Source organism: Botryllus schlosseri, chromosome 2, assembly GCF_051294905.1.
Source record: "Botryllus schlosseri isolate E-star chromosome 2, Bs_hap1, whole genome shotgun sequence".
Lineage (NCBI taxonomy): Eukaryota > Metazoa > Chordata > Ascidiacea > Stolidobranchia > Styelidae > Botryllus > Botryllus schlosseri.
Window position 1 is genome coordinate 33,335,255 of NC_137237.1, and position 19,762 is coordinate 33,355,016.

Sequence of the window (19,762 nt, forward strand, 5' to 3'; positions counted from 1 at the left end):
AACCCTGACATAGATAGAATTGGACATTATTTGCAAATTACAATTCAGTTGCATAGAGGAAGAAAGAAGCAGTATGCATCTTCGCGATGCAGTCTCAAATTGATGCAATTTTTGGAATTATACCATGATATTGTCACATTGTGACGGAGCAAATATATCGTCTGGTTGTAAAATTGATGTAAATATGACCAACCGCTACTTCCCACTTAACAAAATTAAAAATATCTGTAGTGTAGCTTAGCTGCTTGGGTCAAACAAATGATCGAAAAAGACTGCAAGTCTTAGTCTTTGAATACTTGACTAAGTGCATGCAGACTAGACATATGCTATTTGACTACCTCCTAAATATCGTTTATTACCAATGTCTATTAATAGTGAGAGTGTGTGCGCTTGTAATCAGTACAGTGTGTAATGAGAAAATAAGCAAGATGCATCTCTGTATTAGCTGCTGACTCATACACAAGAGCAACACTTCTATTGTTTTATCTACATTTTAATTATACAGGATTGGATGTATGCCGTGTTTGAATGATTCATACATATTAGGTTATTAGAGAGTCCATGTTATAAAAACTGATAAAATATGAAAAAGGGAAGGAAATTTAGAAAGGCAATCTTTCATGCATAATGGATAATTCGAGCTGTGCCACAATCAACCAATTTCGCATGACATCGTTAATCATATGTTTTCACATGTTTGATGGTTATATGATACTCATTTAACCGTCACTGTGGCATATAATTTCCGAAGTAAATTGGTAATACTGTTGGAGTCAGGGTTGGAGTCGGAGTCGGAGTCGGAGTCGGTAGTTTTAAAGACTCAGGAGTCGGAGTCTGAGTAGGCACGTTTAAAGACTCAGGAGTCGGAGTCGGAGTCGGAGTTGCAGTCGGTGGTAAAATTTAGCGACTCCACAGTCCTGGTTCATACCTTGATCTTCTAATTTCAATTTCGGTAGTTGTGACATATCTCGTAAATCGATACTACCACTTGAAACTAAGTCGAAATTGACGGCGCTTCTTCTAACCGAGTACCAACGCTGACAACTTTGACAACCTCTGGTGTAGCCTACAACTTTACTCTCTAGGTCGACTGCGCCTTGGCAAGACTTAGTACTGTGGAAGGAATGTACTCCTTCACCTCAAATATGAACCCACAGAAAGGATATATGTGCATGGCAGGAAGGGGTGATGTCAATACGCCATCAACAACGACGATGTCTGCAGGTGGCAACCCCTTTTTCAGATCCGGTAAACATGGCCCGGTTTGAATCATGACGGTCTCACTAATCGTTAATATCGTTTTTGTTCCAGAGAGCGTGTCTAATATGTCGTTGCGAGAATTATCGGAAATGAGTATTTCAAGTCTAGGTACTGACAACAGCGATGGCAAGTATGTCGTCATTCAATTTTTACCGTTGTAAATAGTATTCAGGAGGAACGCATCTATTGATTTTTAAGAGGTGGTATTCATGTACAGGGAAAGTAGCAATTTACGATAATTTCCAACATTATTCCAAGTAGTAATAAATAGCGTATTGGGTCCTTCCACATCATCAACGCAAACGGGTTGTGAATTTGAGTCCGACCGTTTTCCGCTCCAGAATCCCTTCATAACGATTGGGCATGTCGAAACTTTGGTATCGGATATAATATATTTAATCATATTGCAAAGGAAACGAAATCCGGTAGATAAAGGATATATATTAATGATGTGATCATTTCTAGTGCGGTTGCGATTGTCCCAGACACGTCAAGTCATTTTCGAATATTGGTTCGAATTGAGCCACCATTACATTGTCTCCTTAACGGAATTCCTCACCGCGTTCAATTCAAATATACTCTGTTGAAATATAAATTTATAAAATATACTAAGCACAGCAACTAGACTCATCCTTCTGTTCCAATATGCAATTAGGAAATATATTAACTATCTACTTGTGCCAGACACGCGGATCTGAATCGATGACCCGAAGCATTTATTTGACAGGGCTGCCTACCCGACTCGATTCGAATTTGTTGACGAAGAAAAGTTGATGACATCTCTACTTTATCATGTGGATATCTACTGTCTTTTTTTAGTTTTTCGTTGTTATGCCATCGACCAGGTATTCGATAATATATGCATTGCATAATCGGGCATATTATCGGAACTATTTGACGCTCGTAATCTATAGCTCATTGGTAATTGCCCAATGCCAATGTATCATCTTTAGTCCTTCTTAATTTATCGGTTTAAACTTTGTAACACGGGGAAAACCCTAACGACCTCTCCGGCATACAAACACTCCGCCAATTACCACAGATGGGAAATCGATATTGCATGCAAAAGTTCAAATGTTGCTGTTACCGTGTCGGATACCTCGATTGTGTTGCTTGTTTTAAGAGGCCGCATTCCTTTCGACTGTCCTTTGCCAGCTGGCTTGCGTACAAACCACACTACCTCTTTGACCTGTCGCAAGCGAACACGGCGCGGCAGAATATGGCGGAGCTGGATGTCGCGATACCGTACTGGCAACTTGTAAGTAATCTTTGTTTTTATTGTAAACAGAAGTGGTCAAAGAGATCAGTAGTGCTACTTAAGTATAATTAGATGTATTGTCGTAAATTTTTACTCAATTACAAGTAGCAGTAGCTATATTCAAGACATCCCAAAACTACTTCAAGCTTAAGCAGAAAAGTGAGGTTTGAAAACTACTCACTAAGTAAGTAGGCTACTCATTTAAAGTTTTCGAAAGTAGATTTGTTCAAGGCGTCGCATACATTTTGTACAGCAGGGGTCACCAACCCGGTGCCCGCGGGCACCAGGTCGCCCGCGAGGACTAGATGAGTAGCCCGCGAGCTCATTTTAAAAATAGGTGGAATAGCAGCATTTACCAATATTCGTCAGATTATTACCAGTGAGCTTCTAAATATATAAATTGATTGATTCAGCTAGCCTATTCTTGTTTAAAACACACTAACATGTAACTTACATATATAAACACTTGAAAATATCTTCTATTACAATTAGTAATATATAGATGTACTTGATAGAATCACCAGAAATTCAAGATAAGGCGCATTGCGTATAAAGGCGACATGACGGAATGCCGTCCAAGGTCTTCTTGAAATGGTGGGGGGTTCCGTTACGATAGCTCGACGACCAGGACAATGCCAAAGTAGTAAACAATATTACTATTCGGAGTCAGATAGCCGTGAAGTACTAGCAGATTTTCAATATATGTATACCCATTACGTATTGCATCTTTTTGCACAGCTTGTTTCTGTAACACTCAACGCAGTTTAATATACCATGTTTCTAACTTTCTGTAATCGTTGCTGCTGTCCGGTATAATGCAATCTTGTCATTTCTGGATGCTGAACAGTTGGAGATTGAAATTGTAACACTGCAAAATGACCCCCACCTCAGTCTGCAGCAAACGTTTGGTTCATTGTTGATACGGAAAAGTACAGTGGTCGAGTGGTGTATGCGCTGCAGCTATGAAGATTGCAATCGTCTATGGTTCAACTTATCGTTGTGAATCAGCCTTTTCGGACATGAACTTCATCAAAAGCAAACACAAAACACGCTCAATCAATGCACATCTGAAACAATCACTCAGAATTGCAGTGTCAAGTTACATACCAGAGTACAGCGCACTAGTTGATATCATACAATGCTAGGCATCCCACTGACTGCTATGGAAACAGATAACATGATGTCCAGTCCTGCCAGGTGCTATGAATATCAAAGCGGAAATTCAGTGTGGTGCGGGTAAACGGCGGGAGTAAATAGTAGCCCGCCGCTTCAATCATTACGCAAAAGTAGCCCTCGGTTGCAAAAAGGTTGGTGACCCCTGTTGTACAGTATATCAGAAATGGGCGACTTTCGAAATTGCAAAATGCATCTTTGCGACAACGAAAATGTGACCGATGACTCTAGTAATACGGCAATATTCCAATCATATTCTGCCACCATGAGGAAAGGAGTATTTTGCCCAGTTAATGTGATAATTTTACTCGGAAATTGATACAGACCAATTCCAAAACCACTTTCAAATTTACAGAAGTCACAACGGTATTAATAAATGCTTTTACGTCAACAACTGTTGAGTAAAAGTGAAATTATAGTGTAAAACCTATTCATAACATAACCACTTGAGTTCGTACTGCAATTAGGCAAAGCCTAAGGCATAAGCTGATTAAGTAATTCGTTACTGACCACCTCTGATATAATAAAGCGTGGTACAACGATATCCAGTATAGCTACATGACATTGAAGTTCTCTAAACTTGCTATTTCTCTCTCTCTCTCTCTCTCTCTCTCTCTCTCTCTCTCTTTTTCTCTATGTCTCATGAAAAACCATGATCATTCTAGTTCAAATCCGGAGTTGATCATCAGAATCATTTTCAAATCGAAATCGATTTTGCATTGCTATTTTCAGCGCTTCCACGAAGGAGTAAAGGGGGAGATATCCATGGACCCGACCTTTCATCGCGTGGCAGGGTGCCCGATTTTCGGCATTGCTCAAACGACGGGGAAGGTAGTTATTACGCTCAAACACGGAAGTTCAACATGGCAGGGCAGGGGTGGAGGACGTTATCTATTTTTGTCCTTCTTGTTTTGCGGCATATACACAGACTCATGATACACATACAAATGATCTGTGCATATGCATACCATGAGTTCATGAAGTGCATATGTCGCTGGACATGGGAAGGTGCAGAAATAACCTTGTAAGGCTTTCGAAATCCTGCTCCACCTCTCCGTGCTGTCCCGGTAATATTGAGCGTCAAGCAGGGAAATCATGGATACTAGAGTTACTAAACAGGTATTTCGTCTGACCCGGCAGGGGATTGAACCCTCGACCTACCGATCAAGAAACCGGGCGCTCCACCATTACGTTATCTTGTCGATACTTCAAGTTTTGCCGAGTACTTTCGTAGGTTTGCCTGATTTCACTACTTTCTCAGATGACTATGTTTGCAGACTACTTCCAGTTTTACTTCACTCTTTTTGTCGGAAAGCTACTTAGTTTTGGTAATTTAGAGTTGGTTTCATAAAAAGTAGGGTCCTGGAATAGGTAACTAGATAGATAAATTCATTTAAACCAGTGATTCCCAAACTGTGCGGCACATTCGTGCGCCGCCACAGATTCTCAGGTGTGCCACGAATATTTTTGGAAAAGATCAGTTGAAATATATTCATACGGGCCTGAAGCACATGCGATCCAAAGGTGCGCTAACTTCTTCAACAGCTGACAAATAGGCAGACGTGACAATGAAATCAAATACTGCATCGTAATAAATCAAACAATCTTTCAGCAGAAGAACAGCTAATTGATTCACGAAAACGCCTATTAAAAAAAAGCTGTTTCTACAAATTAAATGAAGAAGTTTTGGTTGTCTGCTTCTAAATCCTATACCATGATCGGTGCAAAGACAATCAAAATTATGTTAACATGTGCATCCTATTGGCTATGTGATCATGGGCCGTTATTTATTGACTGAGATCAAAAGCTGTAACGGAGAGACACTGCTTGGAAGTGACGCATACAAATGCGAGTATGTTTGTCAACAATGAAACCGCGTTTCTGTTCTGTGCATTATGTTCATATATTCAATCACATCCATATTTTGCCGCTTTTATCGCGAAAGTTTTATAATTTCTGAAGTGCGCCACAAGCTGTAAAAGTTTGGGAATCAACTGCTTTAACCAGTGAAATTATCTTAACAACAGGGCGAAATTACCACTTGATCTCTCGACCCTGAATATATCTTCGAAAATATCATCTTATTAAAGTGTTGTCGTTTTACGTTAGTCGCCAAGATGCACCTGAAAAGTTCGAAAGTAGTCTATCTCTGATTTATGGAAAGACGTATGTGACGCCTCGATAAAACACACGCTCTAAAACTATTTACCCCTGACGAGTGTCAGCTGAAACTGTTTTTTTTTTAATGAGAATATATTATTCCATCGTATACTGAAGTTCTGCACCTCCAAGACTCATTTTGAACTACTTACTACCTGAGTATACATTCATAATTTGCATCTTCAATTCAGTGCTTCTCAACCGGTGAGTTGCGAACCACTAGTGGGTCGCGAAGCTAGTTCAGGTGGGTCGCGAAGACGTTTTAAATGTCACACTTTCGTATTCAATTTTCCAAATATTCCAAACACTTTATATTCTCAAGCTTAGAGCAGAGTAAATGCACATTCTACTCCTACAAATTATATTCATATGCGCCCATAACCGCCACAAGCCTCGTTGCCGTGCTCACTATAATTCATGAGCCAGATTTTCGTCACAGTCCTATTGATTGGACCGTGCAATCCGACAGTGCGTTATTGTGCAAGGGCGAGATTGAAATTCATTCTTTCCTCCAAAGTCTTTGCGAACGTTGATCGGGAAATGCAGCAATCCAGCCCGATTTTTCGTTATAATCAGAAGACAATTGTGACATCGCAAGCTCCCCATAACCCCTTGGTGTTTGACGTAATAGATGAATTGGTGATTAGTAGGGCAAGTTTTTGCAAAAACTTTTGCAACTTTTTTTTACAGCTTCCGGCAGCTTCCTAAATACTCGTAAGATATGTAGAATGCTGTTTTAAGCTGTTTGAAGGAATCTCATACTGCAACTTATTGCAACTTTTGTCCATTTTTTTTCATGCAACTTTTTGCAACATTTTGCAACTTTTTCGATTTTTTATGAAAGTATTTTTGATTTTGGTAAAATACACGGTCAAATTCGACTGAAATACTGCAAATCAGCACTGAAGCAACGCTCATACGGGTATTTCGGGAGCTGGGCCGGAAAGTTGACTTTTTTTTTTTACTCAAACCGGGAAGTTGACCTTTTTTTTTCAGTCAAACTGGGAAGTTGACCTTTTTTTTAGTCAACCGAGAGCAAAATGTGGTCTTTTAGTGCAAATTTTGTGAGAAAATAAATGCAACTTTTTACTGCAACTTTTGTCAAAAATAAATGCAACTTTACATGGATTTAACTGCAACAAAAACTTGCGCTAGTGATTAGATACGCGCTTTATCGTCTGTTGTTTGTGGTATTCATGTTGTTTTCTACTACAATGGTCATTTGCACCAGGCCGATATTCTCTATGATGATTGCACATTTGCCGACTTGGAGCACGGTCCACTTCCAGACTTTTTCAAAACACCGGATCGAAACCTTCGTCCGAATATTCCATTGACTGATAGGCGCCTGAATGGTTGTCTCCAAATATCGCTGTCGCTAAAAATTCATAGTAGTACATGCAATTGCCAATTTCTATGACCGAATGTTATCATGAATTCGGGCAAAATATTCACGCTAGGCGCGACCAGATGACTGTAACGCACTGCAAACATAAAAGCCGGCGCCCACGAGCAGTGGTTTTAACGTTAGTCGCGAAAGGGCGTCTGGTGGGTGGCGCAATGAAATTTGGATGAAAAGTGGGTCGCGAACTGAAAAAGGGTGGAGAAGCACTGCTAATTCATCTTGAAGTAGTTGAGAAATTTTTTGTAAGTCGTTTCTTCTACTCGTAACTAATTATAAGGTAGCGGCATCACTTCCAATTCTACGTGAGTAGTTGTGCTAGCTACACTTTTCCCTCCTCTGATGGGGGAATTTGCGGTTTCATTCAAAACAATAGCGATTCAAATTGGAAGAGCTCAATAGCAATGGCTGATTCGACTCGTAATACATGATTCGATGCGGGTCGATTAATAACTTGTTAAATCCCAATTGGCAAGACCCGATTCGATTTCGAATCAGTAACATCTCTACTATAATATATACTCGGAGTGCATGTGTCCCTAAACCGATTTTACTAACCTGAAGGCAGTGTTGGGATGACTCGAGTCATGACTTGACTCGAGTCGGACTCGAGTCACCTTTTTCGCATGACTTGACTTGACTCGAGGCACTTTGTTAAAATGACTTGACTTGACTTGACTCGGCGTATCAGAAATGTGGATTGACTCGTGACTCGGAGCAAAATTCACGAGTCAATTTCAAGTCATCAAGAAATCGGTTTCGATAAAAACACTGTATCTTGCATATGTTGGGATTGTTCGCGAAACGCTGGTGTAACCCGTGAGGGCGACCAATCATTCAATTACCGTGCGTTTCACTGAGCCTCGATAGTTCTCTCACAAATAAATTGACCTAGTAGTAAAGTAATAGAATAGCAAAATGTCTATTTCTGTTCTCTGTTCTTACCTTAACCAAATCTCTTGTTTTATTGAAATTAAAGTCGAATGTAGTTTATATTGTCCTCGACCATTGGCGCAGGCTCGAATGGTATCATATCTATTTGTATATGGGTAATATATTGCATCTTATCAGTTCGTTTCTCTATTCTCTATTTTGGCTGGTAACTATAAACTGAGGCTATGCAACTACGTCGTTTAACAGTTCTACGTATAGCCTATATGTGAGCGATACAGCGCCTTCTTGCGTGTATATTTAACTCTATATTCGATCATCGGTTCGGAATCAATGACCACTCAAACTGTATTTCAGACAGCTAGCAAATTGCAATGACGTAATTATGCCTCATATACGTAGCCTACTTCGAGAAGGCAACTTGACTTGAAATATGACTTGACTCGTGACTTGACTTGACTTGACTCGACTTGACTCGAGTCACCTCCAAAAATCGAGTGACTTGATTTGACTCGAGTCAAAATGTGCAATGACTCGAAAGGACTCGTGACTCGAAGGTAGTGACTTGATCCCAACACTGCCTGAAGGTGCGACCAATTATAAAACTGTAAAATTTAAATAATTTACAGAGTTGGTCAGATTAATCATTGGTGACACATATGACACTAAAGCACTAATTATGCCGTATATGTGTCCTCAGCAGTGTTGGGATCAAGTCACTACCTTCGAGTCACGAGTCATTTCGAGTCATTGCACATTTTGACTCGAGTCAAGTCAAGTCAATCGATTTTCGAAGGTGACTCGAGTCACGTCAAGTCACTCGATTTTTGGAGGTGACTCGAGTCAAGTCGAGTCGATTCAAGTCAAGTCAAGTCAAGTCAAGTCAAGTCACGAGTCGAGTCACAATTCCAGTCAAGTTGCCTTTTCGAAGTATGAGACATATCTACGTCATTGCATTTTGCTGGCTGTCTGAAATACAGATTGAGTGGTCATTGATTCTGAACCAATGAACGAATATAGACTTAAATATACATGCAAGAAGGCGCTGTTTCGCTCACATATAGCCCCAGCCTAGCCATAGCCTCCGTTTATAGTTACCAGCCAAAATAGAGAATAGAGACTCAAATTGCTTAGATGCAATACATTACCCATTTACAAATTGATATGATACAATTCGAGCCTGCGCCAAATATTTGGGAATATATAAACTAACTATATTCGAATTAAATTTCAATAAAACAAGAGGTTTGGTTAAGGTATAAGAACAGAGAACATAAATAGAACTATATTATACTAGTGTACGATAACGTAAGCTGAAAGCTTCGATCACTTCGTTTGCGGTCAATTTATTTGTGAGAGAAGAATGGAAGCTCAGTAAAACGCGCGATCATTGCATGATTGGTCGCTCTCTCGGGTTACACCAGCGTTTCGCGAACCATCCGACCATATGCAAGATAGTGATTTTTATCGACACCGATTACTTGATGACTTGAAATTGACTCGTGAATTTTGCTCCGAGTCACGAGTCAATCCACATTTCTGATACGCCGAGTCAAGTCAAGTCAAGTCATTTTAGCAATGTGACTCGAGTCAAGTCAAGTCATACGAAAAAGGTGACTTGAGTCATCCCAACACTGGTCCTCAGACATCAAAATAATCGATCTAAAAGGGGAAAATTTTATATCTGGAGATACTCAAAAAATTAGATTGGAATAATGTCCCGCAGACGTTGTTCCTCAATCTCTAGGGATAGCTGCAAAATTACAAAATTTATCTTCGTCACTAACTTACAATGACTGAACGCGCCACAGATATGTCCAATTCACGGAATTTTATCATGATACAGTGATACAGAACTTACAAGGCAGGGTTGTAATGACTCGAGTCACGAATTTATGGTGACTCGACTTGACTCGAGTCATTTTTTCAAATGCGTGAATTGTCTCGACTCGAGTCATTTTTTCAAATGCGTAAAATGTCTCGACTCGACTCGAGTCAATTTGTGTATTGACCCGACTTGTACTCGAGTCATTATCCATGACTCGAGACTATAGGACGGCCAAGACAGACATTTATTTGATTGTATCTTTGAAAAATAGTAAAGTCACCACATTATTGGTATTTCGTCTATCAGTCTTGATACTTGAAAAATGGGCCCAGAAACCGTTAGGACTGAGGAAATTACGATATTATGAATGCGAGCACTTCCATATCGCTAGATCATAGTTGGAAAAAGTAGGTTGAACCAGATTGAACTCAAACTGAACATTGAATATAATGACTTGGATTCTGACTTGAGTCACAACAGCATGACTCGAACTTCACCCCTCACTCACTGACTTGGACTCGGCCTTGACTCGGTAGTGGATTGAAAATGACTCGACTTGACTCGAGTCAAAACTATAAAAGTGAGATCGACTTGCGACTCGGAACCTTTTGACTTGGTTGCAACCATGTTACAAGGTACTGTTGTTATATAATGAAACCCGAGACGAATCAATCCAATCACAACGTACTGCTTATCAAGATCTAACATTCAGAAGTATGCAACACGATTTACGTGCTGGTGTAGTAGTAGAAGAGGAAGTATCTTAAAAACCTATTTATCAAGTATGTTGTACGAGTGTTTAAAACCTACTTTAGTACGCTGAGAAAGTAGAAATATCTCGTTACTGACCGGCTCTGGCTGTAGATTTTCCGAAATGAATGTTCCCGTTTAAATTGGCACGGACTTGTGTGCCTATGAAATGTGCATTTGGGTAACCTACAGTATCCACAATATCTTCCAGCGATTTCGAAAAATTGTTAAGAAACTGTGCGGCGCCCAAACGCGCAAGAAATACAAGCATCTGTACTTCATCAACGTCCGTGACGACTCCGTGTTTTACCACTATCCTCGCCCTGCAGATCAAGACATACCGGATCGGTCTGCCGCAAATGGGTAGACTTGTAAGTTTCGCCTGTCTGCGGTTTTTGTAATTTTGTCGCCTGTCTACAGCCGGGACACTGCCTCTCTGGAAAAGGAAACACTTTGGGAATTCGCACTCATCTCGTTACCATGTATGTTCGGAGCTCGCACCGGCCTAGTAAACGTTCGTATACCATATATTGTATACCATGCATGTGTCTATGTCATTATTAGACCAATAAGAGCGTAATGCTGGTAATCTAATTCTAATCATATTAGTGAAATGTTTCTCTCGTCTTAATTCTCTCTAATTTCTGGTTTTCTCGAAAATGCTACAGGACCGCTGTTTAGTGCGTAACGAGCCAATATTGGTGTACATGCATTTTCCATCGCATGCTTATGAGAATAAGCTCAGGATTAATACGATCTGGACTTGTTTGTTTGTAGTATTCATGGAGTTTGTCGACTACCGTGGTCATGTACACCAGGCCGATATTCAGCATCTTTATTCCGTAGCACTTGTAGCACGGCCCACTTCTACGTATTTTTAGACACCACTCACGCAGATGAGATGACGAGGAGGATCCTAGATAAACCTCCAACACTTGGGTAGGAATTCTGAAGTCGACCGCGTTCGGAGTTGAACCCACAACCCATTGGTGCTGTAGCTGTCGATTATACCACTTCGCTATCTCGCCACCACTGGGCGATTGCTAATCGTCTCAATAAAACTGTTGACCGTAGCTCATAAAGTTGGACAAGTTTCGCACGAGCATTTTTCCGAGTCGTCCGGCGCCACGATTGGACGGTTCTAATCATACGATTAGCATTCTCCCGGTCTCTCATAAAAAAACGGCCATCGAAATATAAAATTCAAATGATGATGATAGTACCGATGCAAAATTCTTAAATCCCACCTTCATTCGAATCGCGCAACTACGCCATCGGCAGTTCAAGTCATTATACTCTTTCATCTGGAATTGCTATTGCGGAAGTCGCCGGCTTATTCATAATTAATGAAGCCGTCATACTACGGACGTTGTAGTTACAGCAAAGTCGACGGTATGAATTCGACTATTTTCAGGATTATATTTATACAAGTGAACAGTGTATGACCGGTTATGTTTGGAATCAGTATACGCGAGGTTAAATAGCGGTTCCAGCCAGATTTACAATGAATTGTTATCTCGAAAGTGATGGTGCCGAGATCTTGATCAAGTGCGAATTTATCCTTCCTTGAAATCCGAGAGCTGTATTTCGACATTATTTTTGTTTATTAACATTTGTTATTTTGTATACGCAGAAAATTGAAGAAAGACTGGCGACGGTGTTTACTCATCACCCAGACTCGTTATCGCTTGTGGATCGCGTACAGACTGTCCCGGTATGTCGCGGTAAGAATTCAGATGAGTCTATATCAGACGAGTTAAGACGAGTGTGAAATTGAATTTGGACGGGACGTGTTAGACTTCACATTTTCGCAAAACCGAATTTGATCGTCGACAGAAAATAGGAAATTTCTGATACGTTCAATAGGAGCTTAGTCGAATTTCAGATACATCCGGATTTGCACTTGGAACTGATGAAAAGCCAATTTAGTATTTGGATTCAAAAATGCAAACCTGCGATCTAGCTGCATACAGTACGAGACTTCCGTGTCTTCATATTATCCTACAATTGGTGGTAGACCTGACTCACGTCATAGCTGTTACTCCTGTTAGCATTAACCGAATGCAAAACAGCAATTGGTGAGGATTAGTAGGAATACAGTAGCTTTGTGTCATCTCTATTCGAAAATATCATCAAGACATAAAAAGTTCAGTAAAGCAATTTTTTACAGAGAAAGCATGGATTTCGATTTGCATAAAATGGATTTGAAGATTTTTCCGCATTTGGATCGGACATGGACTCACTATTAATTATCAATAATTTAAAATAATTAATTTTAGGCCTCATTTGAACTTAGACTTGAACGTGAATTTTGTAATTACTTCAAATTTTCATGCGACTTTTGAAACAAAATTCAGTATTTACTGGAGGTGATATGAAATCTAATAAAATAAAATCAATTATGTAACAGGTTTCTCAAGTAGAAATATTAAACCTGTTTATCTCTTATGCATAATACCTAAATAGAAATTACGATAGGACTGGAATCTTTAAGCACACTTTGACAAGTGCCTTTTCGTGTGAATTATTCAAGCTCCAATTTAGTAGTATAGGAGGGTTTCGTAAACGAGTTCGTTAGCCCCTTACTGCAGGGGCGTGCGACATGCGGCTAGCGAAGAAGTAACAATTTAGAATGGTGAGCGGATCGCGGAATTGGTTAATTCTATCACTAGAAATTTCGAGTGGGCTGACCAAAATAACTCTCAAACGACTAAAATATGAAGATGCTAATTTTGAACTTGAATGTTTTGACGAAAATTATTCAATAACCTGAAATCTTTGCGCGTTACTACTAAAAGCATGTGTGCGACCCGCGGTTTCAGGACCCACTTCTCAGAGCGGCTGCACATTAACACAACCCTGCCTAACAGTATCCATTTGTCTAATTACTAGTAAGTACCTGTTACGTGGATATCGCTAAATAGTCAATGAACATAGTTGACGTCAACAAATTTCTACTTTCTGCCTCTAGAAATTGTGACAAATCTCGGGAATCAGACGAATCATGGTTCTCAAAAATGAAAAAATATCAACCTGTATGGTATATTTAAGCTTACCGACTTGCGTTTGGATGAATGACCAGTACAAAAATATTTGCAATAAAAAAGGCGATGAGACTTGTTAAATCGCCCCACAGTCAACACAGCACCTGGACACTCGGCTAGTGATTTTTACGTCTAGAGCAGTGGTCGGGAACCTATGGCTCGCGAGCCATATATGGCTCTTTTAGGTATAAGATATGGCTCTTTGACAAATATTTATTTTTGCACTGAATTGATCAATACTGCAGCGACTTGTTGGTAAATTTTCATCACGGCCTGAATAATTATTCTCGTGGCAGTATAAACATGTCTTTGAGAGATAAATACAATGTCGTCTTCAGGTTTGGGAGCTCAGACCCTCTCTTTTTAAAATCATCATATTTAAGTTACTGTCACGCCGGCGGCCAACATCACTCACGAATTCTATGTAGGCCTACCCGACTCGAAATCTTGAATTATCCGATACTTTGATTAATCAAAGAGCATAACAGACATGGCGACGCCCATTTCTAAACGCAGTTTTCGAATACGCATTATTTTCCTGATCTAAGGACGAAATTCACTGTTGTGAATTTGTCAATTACAAACTCGAATCGCTAACAACGTCATAGCTATCCACGATTTAGATTGGTAAGTATAGCTCTGTGTAGTACCGGCGATAAAATGTTGGCGTGTAGCGCAACGTTATGTTACCGCTGAATACTTTGAGGATTGAGAAGTCGATTAGTATTTAGATTTTTGGAATCAGTGTGGCAGTCACATCAGATTAATATCAGTTAGATTAAATTCTAAGCTACTTACGGCAAATTTCGTTATCAATGGTGAGGCTTGGCCCGTTTGTGCCTTACTTCTCGTTTCGAGCTTGATTTTCGAACAATAACTACCAGTTTTTACAGAAAAAATATGACGCACAAGAGGAATCCCATGTAGTGAGTTCGAATTAGTGCTACCATGACGTCACGGGTTTTCAATTGTGACGTAACAGTTGATTAGCATGTTTGGCTCTTTGGGAGTTGAGATGGAAAAATGGGGCCTATATGACTCTTCGGACAAAAAAGGTTCCCGACCACTGGTCTAGAGCATTGCGTAAATTTTCAGGAACGTGGAAAAGCACGAATCAATTGATGTTGGATATTAAAAGCGACGAAACTGTCAACGCAATTTGCAGTGACATAAAGTATAGAAGAATACCGATTCCGAAATATCGCATTCCGAGATTTGAGGTGAGCGGACAGAAGTAGGTTTCAACTGAGCTGATGATTTTGCGGGGTCCGAGTACAGAGACAAACAAATCATTAGTATAGTCCCTTATGGAATGATAATATCTGTTTTAAACTATTTAAATCGATTATTTGAAACTGCTTGCTCAGTTACTTTTAAAATCATTTATATTCTACTTGAATCAGTGGCTCTCAACCTGGGGGAGGGTCGTGACAAGCATATGAGGGGCGGCGCGAAGCCGGCTGAGGGAAATTATGTGCCTTGAACTCGAAATGATATTAATTAGTGCTAAAACCTCCAAGTTTCAACAATGGCAATAATCCTAATTATACTTCGATTTTAAATGTCATAAATGTCAATTGTGTGGTACCATCCACACATTGATGCTAGATTGTAACTGATACCGAATCTTCCACTAATCAGGAGATGCACCTGATGAAGTGTAACTGGTAAATACGTGCAGCTTCCATTGCTTGTTAATTTAGGTTATGGTCATTGCTCAGGTACGTTTGAGCTACCGTAAGCGCAAGGGGAGTAATAGAAGATGTTATGCAACAAAATCGTTACAATATCTATGTGTTACCTGCTATCATTGCACAGGATTAGGTTTAACAAAATATTGAACTGTCAATTTTTTCGCGCTCTGCGCAATTTAGATACATCTCATCATTGTTGCTCTGTGTTTAGTCCGAATTCCATATTGGAGAAGTGTCTCAACAGACAGACAACCTTACATGCCACCAAACAATGCATTAGGTTTGCAAACATTCTGGTTGTGCTTTTAAATATTTTTTGATATGACGATAAGGGAGTAGCGAAATTCTTCATTATCATTAAGCGGGCGTATCGAAAAAACTTTGAGACCGACTGACTTAAATAGAAAGACTTAAGAGTAAGACACTACCTTCATACTAACATAATCAATTCAGAATACAGCGTAACTTCGTCTACCTTTTTGCTAGCGTAACATCTGCGAAGTCGTTCAAATTTTATAAGAGATCCATTCAATTGTTATGAAGCTACAAATTTCGTTACTGCGATATACTATGGATATAAGGCAAGTTGTCTTGCTGCTCAATATGAATTAGCGTTGGGACCCCGGGAAATCCCGATCCCGGGATCCTGGGATTTGAAGCAATCCCGATCCCGGGATTAATCCCAATGAAATCCCGGGATTTGTAAACAGCATTTTCCAAGGCTTACGTAGCGCCATATCTCTTATTTTGGTAATGAAGCAATGTCACAAACTCTGCTGATTGTCTAAAACAATTCACAATTATTTGATATTAAAGCCAACTATGTCATAACAATGATTAACACAATCACTTCCGTCGTAGTCTACGAATCGTAGCAGTGTAACTGAGTATCGAAAAGTCACAAGGACGGTGCTGTGAGGTGAAATACAGGTCGAATAATAGAGAATCTTTAAGATGAAGAGAAAATCACATGTTTGGCGAAACTATTTGTTTTATAAATCTACATAAAAAGCCAAATGCAACGTGTGTCAAAACGTTTTGAAAGCTTCAGTGTCTAGCACAAAGTGACTGATAACGCATTTAAGGTCCGTACAAATGATAGAAATTAAACCATGCATGATTCAATCGGACACGTCAAAGAAAGATCAGCCAAAAATGAAAATGAGGAAGATCGATTCCTATAAAATAAATCGCATGAGCCTCGCCTCGATGAACTTCTTAACCAGTTAACTGCTGTGGACGGGTTAACATTTATTCAATTACCCAAAGTGAGTGAATTCGACGGGCCTTTAAGGCTAATGGCTATGAATTGTCAAGATGTCGCAAACGGGTTCGTGACATGATGATCGAGCACAGCAAATAAATCCGTAAGTGTGTGGAAGAAGAGCTTATGGCAATGAAACGACACATTGGACGTTTTTCGATCACGTTTGACGAATCAACTTCTACACGAAACAGCAGGCGGTTCATGAATTTGAACGCTCATTATCCGGGAGCCTTCGGTCGCTGGGTTTCATTCGTATTCACGGGAGCACGTTTCTGCGTGAATACTACAAGGAATAAATGTTGTGTGTGTAGCTTGTATGTGTATTTAACTACTTTGCTAATTCCGGGAAATCCCGGGATTGAGAAGCGCAAATCCCGGGAAATCCCGATCCCAGGATTTCAAATTTGATCCCGAAGTCCCAACCCTAATATGAATATGTCTCCATTCAGTGCTTCGACGATCTGGTGTCGACTGTCCGAGACGCAATCGAAATCGATAGCGACACTGCTTTTGTGTTCTTCTGTCACAATGGTAAAAAGAGAACGACTAATATGATGGTGGCAGCTTCCCTTGTACTTCTTCATATGAAGGTAAGGCATATTCGAAGATGGATCTTGACAAAAAGTACATACATTTGAATTCAAAACTCAAGTATAGCGAGAGGTGTTCAAAGTAGCCAGTCTCGGTAGTCAAGCAGATTAAGAAATTATGCCACAAATATCTATTCAAGTACAAGTAGAAGAAGCTATTTAAAAGGCAGGTCAAAACTACTTCACGTTGAAGAAGAAAATGAAGATCTGAAAAGTAGTCAGTAGCTTCATAAAGTGGATTTGGTCGAGGAATCACATAATTTAGAAGTTAATCGGAGAGAGAGAGAGAGAGAGAGTCTTTACTCTCATCTAACCAAAATACATAACAAACAGACGGCAATGATGGTGGTACAGAAAATATGCATGTACAGTATTTGGTAGGAATGATCGAAACGATCGCGAAGATCAACTAGTTTGATCACTCCAGCATCAAACAGGTACACTTGACTCTATACAGTCTGGCTGTAAAAAAGAAAAAGTAAACGATGGTAGCAAATGATCAAATGATCAATGAAGCAATGTCTGGGCAACAGTGTTAATATAACGACAAGAGGTGATTAAGTAGGTCTTTTTTTAATCAATTATATGGCAATTCACGGATATATTGTGGTAATGCATTCCATATGATTGGTCCTGAGTAGTCAATAGATCTCTTAGGTAGGTTGCTATTGGGTGGGGGTAAGTAGATATTTCCCTCTGACGAGGATCTCGGGTAATGGGAGTGGACATTTTTAGCAGGTATGAAAAAGTCATCAAACACATGAGGCAAACTATTGGAGAAATATTTATGTATATCCTTTGATACTTCGAAGCGATATAGATCGTCAACTCGCAAAATTCGATACATGCGGTGGCCAGGTGGGTGCTCTCTGGTCTGGGGTTACCATATTTTGAGATACGGTAAAGAGGACACTTTTTACAAATCACAAAACTTATATAATCGGACGAGAAAACGAGTACTTTCAAAATTTTCACTAGAAAAGCTGTCGCGTTGACTAAAAAAAGGGCGTTTTCCAACTCGACTCCCTTGCCGTCACTGCCGTCGGAATCCATATTTCGCGTCATCTACGGCGTTTTTAGTTGTGCCTGTTGTGCAATCGCCTGGCTGTCGAAGCTGTAACGGAGGACGGATTGCCAAAGAGGAGAACGTTTGGGCGTCCTCGGGGGACATTTTCGATTTCTTGAAAGAGGAGGATAAATCCTCCTAAAAGAGGACGCATGGTAACCTTAGTACTCTCGATATTTAAAGATTCACCTTCGCAACTAATGCAAATCCCTTATGACACTAAAGCATATGCACACTTAGCTTGCCATAATACTAGGGCTATTCCGCACGTTGGTGCGAGAATTTCACTCACAGAAGTGATCCGAACATATCCTAAAAGTACTTGCTACTCCGCACAAAATCTAAGCTGTAAAAAGTGGGCAGATCTGTCGATAATATTGTTAGGTAGAAGTAGAAGTAGTCTAAATGCTTAACCACTGGAGTGAATATTAAAAGTACACCATAGTACGTCGTTACTGACCACCTTCGACTATACATTAGCCATAGGTGATGTGATTACCCAAGTGCATTTTTACCTACTAGCACTGCTACTGGAACAGTTTTTATTACTAAAGTACTTATGGCCCGTAAACTCTTTCTGTATTTGATAAGAACAAATTGATAAATAGGCAAGTTTGTAGTGATTCAGCTATTAACACAGTTGTATAATGCTGTCATCGAATTTCAGATATTTGATATTGCCATGTATGCTGAAAATACAGAGACCAGCGATTTCTGCGTACCGGAATTCAATAAAGGAGAATACAAGGTAAATAGGTAAATGTGAAGAGCTGATCATAGCTATATTTGAGAGATCACAGGAGAGAATACAGGGCTACCACATGGTATTAATCACCTCTATAACCGAATAATTGATCCAACACGGCTCTTGACGATGCATAAGTATCATTCGACCTACCTGCAGTCGTTTATCAATTTAATCACCTCAGCACATTACACATGCTCTGATTCAGATGAGTATAATATTTATACTGCCACAGTGTACTCGAGTTGAATTGTCCGTGTCTGCTATTTGCAACAGGTCTTCAAGTACCGAAATAATACGCCCCTTAATATGTTATGAACGAGAATTTACGTAGCAAAAACTTCTTCAAGCTGCGAGAACCTTAAAACTTCGATACGAGGTAGCATATCATTTAAAACACGCAGCACAAGTCTTGACAGTGTACGTACACACTTCAATTCAATTATTCACTTGATTGCTAACAGTTTCATCATTTCAATGCATCACAAGACTGCGATACAATGAATGATAGGGAGGTGTCGAAACGACTCGGAGTAGTCTTGGAAATCAGACACCCGCCTGGCCTAGGCGATGTAAAAAAGGAGGCATGCACACTGAATGAATAGGAATGACATACTCGTGTAGTAGTGATCGA

General features: G+C 39.8%; 2 protein-coding genes across 3 annotated transcripts in view; one reads left to right on the forward strand and one right to left on the reverse strand.

The window, feature by feature from the left end:
• Positions 1-19,762, reverse strand: part of LOC145434472 (sarcoplasmic/endoplasmic reticulum calcium ATPase 1-like) — a 402,254-nt gene that overhangs the window by 140,239 nt on the left and 242,253 nt on the right. The window lies entirely within an intron of this gene.
• The window catches only part of LOC145434471 (paladin-like), a 78,677-nt gene that overhangs the window by 49,963 nt on the left and 8,952 nt on the right, over positions 1-19,762 (forward strand). The window contains exons 11-21 of the mRNA XM_080311827.1: positions 1,086-1,248; positions 1,312-1,390; positions 1,988-2,105; positions 2,384-2,518; positions 4,424-4,522; positions 10,934-11,085; positions 11,143-11,236; positions 12,356-12,446; positions 14,862-14,986; positions 17,177-17,317; positions 19,051-19,131. Coding sequence (XP_080167953.1) covers positions 1,086-1,248; positions 1,312-1,390; positions 1,988-2,105; positions 2,384-2,518; positions 4,424-4,522; positions 10,934-11,085; positions 11,143-11,236; positions 12,356-12,446; positions 14,862-14,986; positions 17,177-17,317; positions 19,051-19,131 — 1,278 coding nt within the window. The remainder of the gene's footprint in view (positions 1-1,085; positions 1,249-1,311; positions 1,391-1,987; positions 2,106-2,383; positions 2,519-4,423; positions 4,523-10,933; positions 11,086-11,142; positions 11,237-12,355; positions 12,447-14,861; positions 14,987-17,176; positions 17,318-19,050; positions 19,132-19,762) is intronic.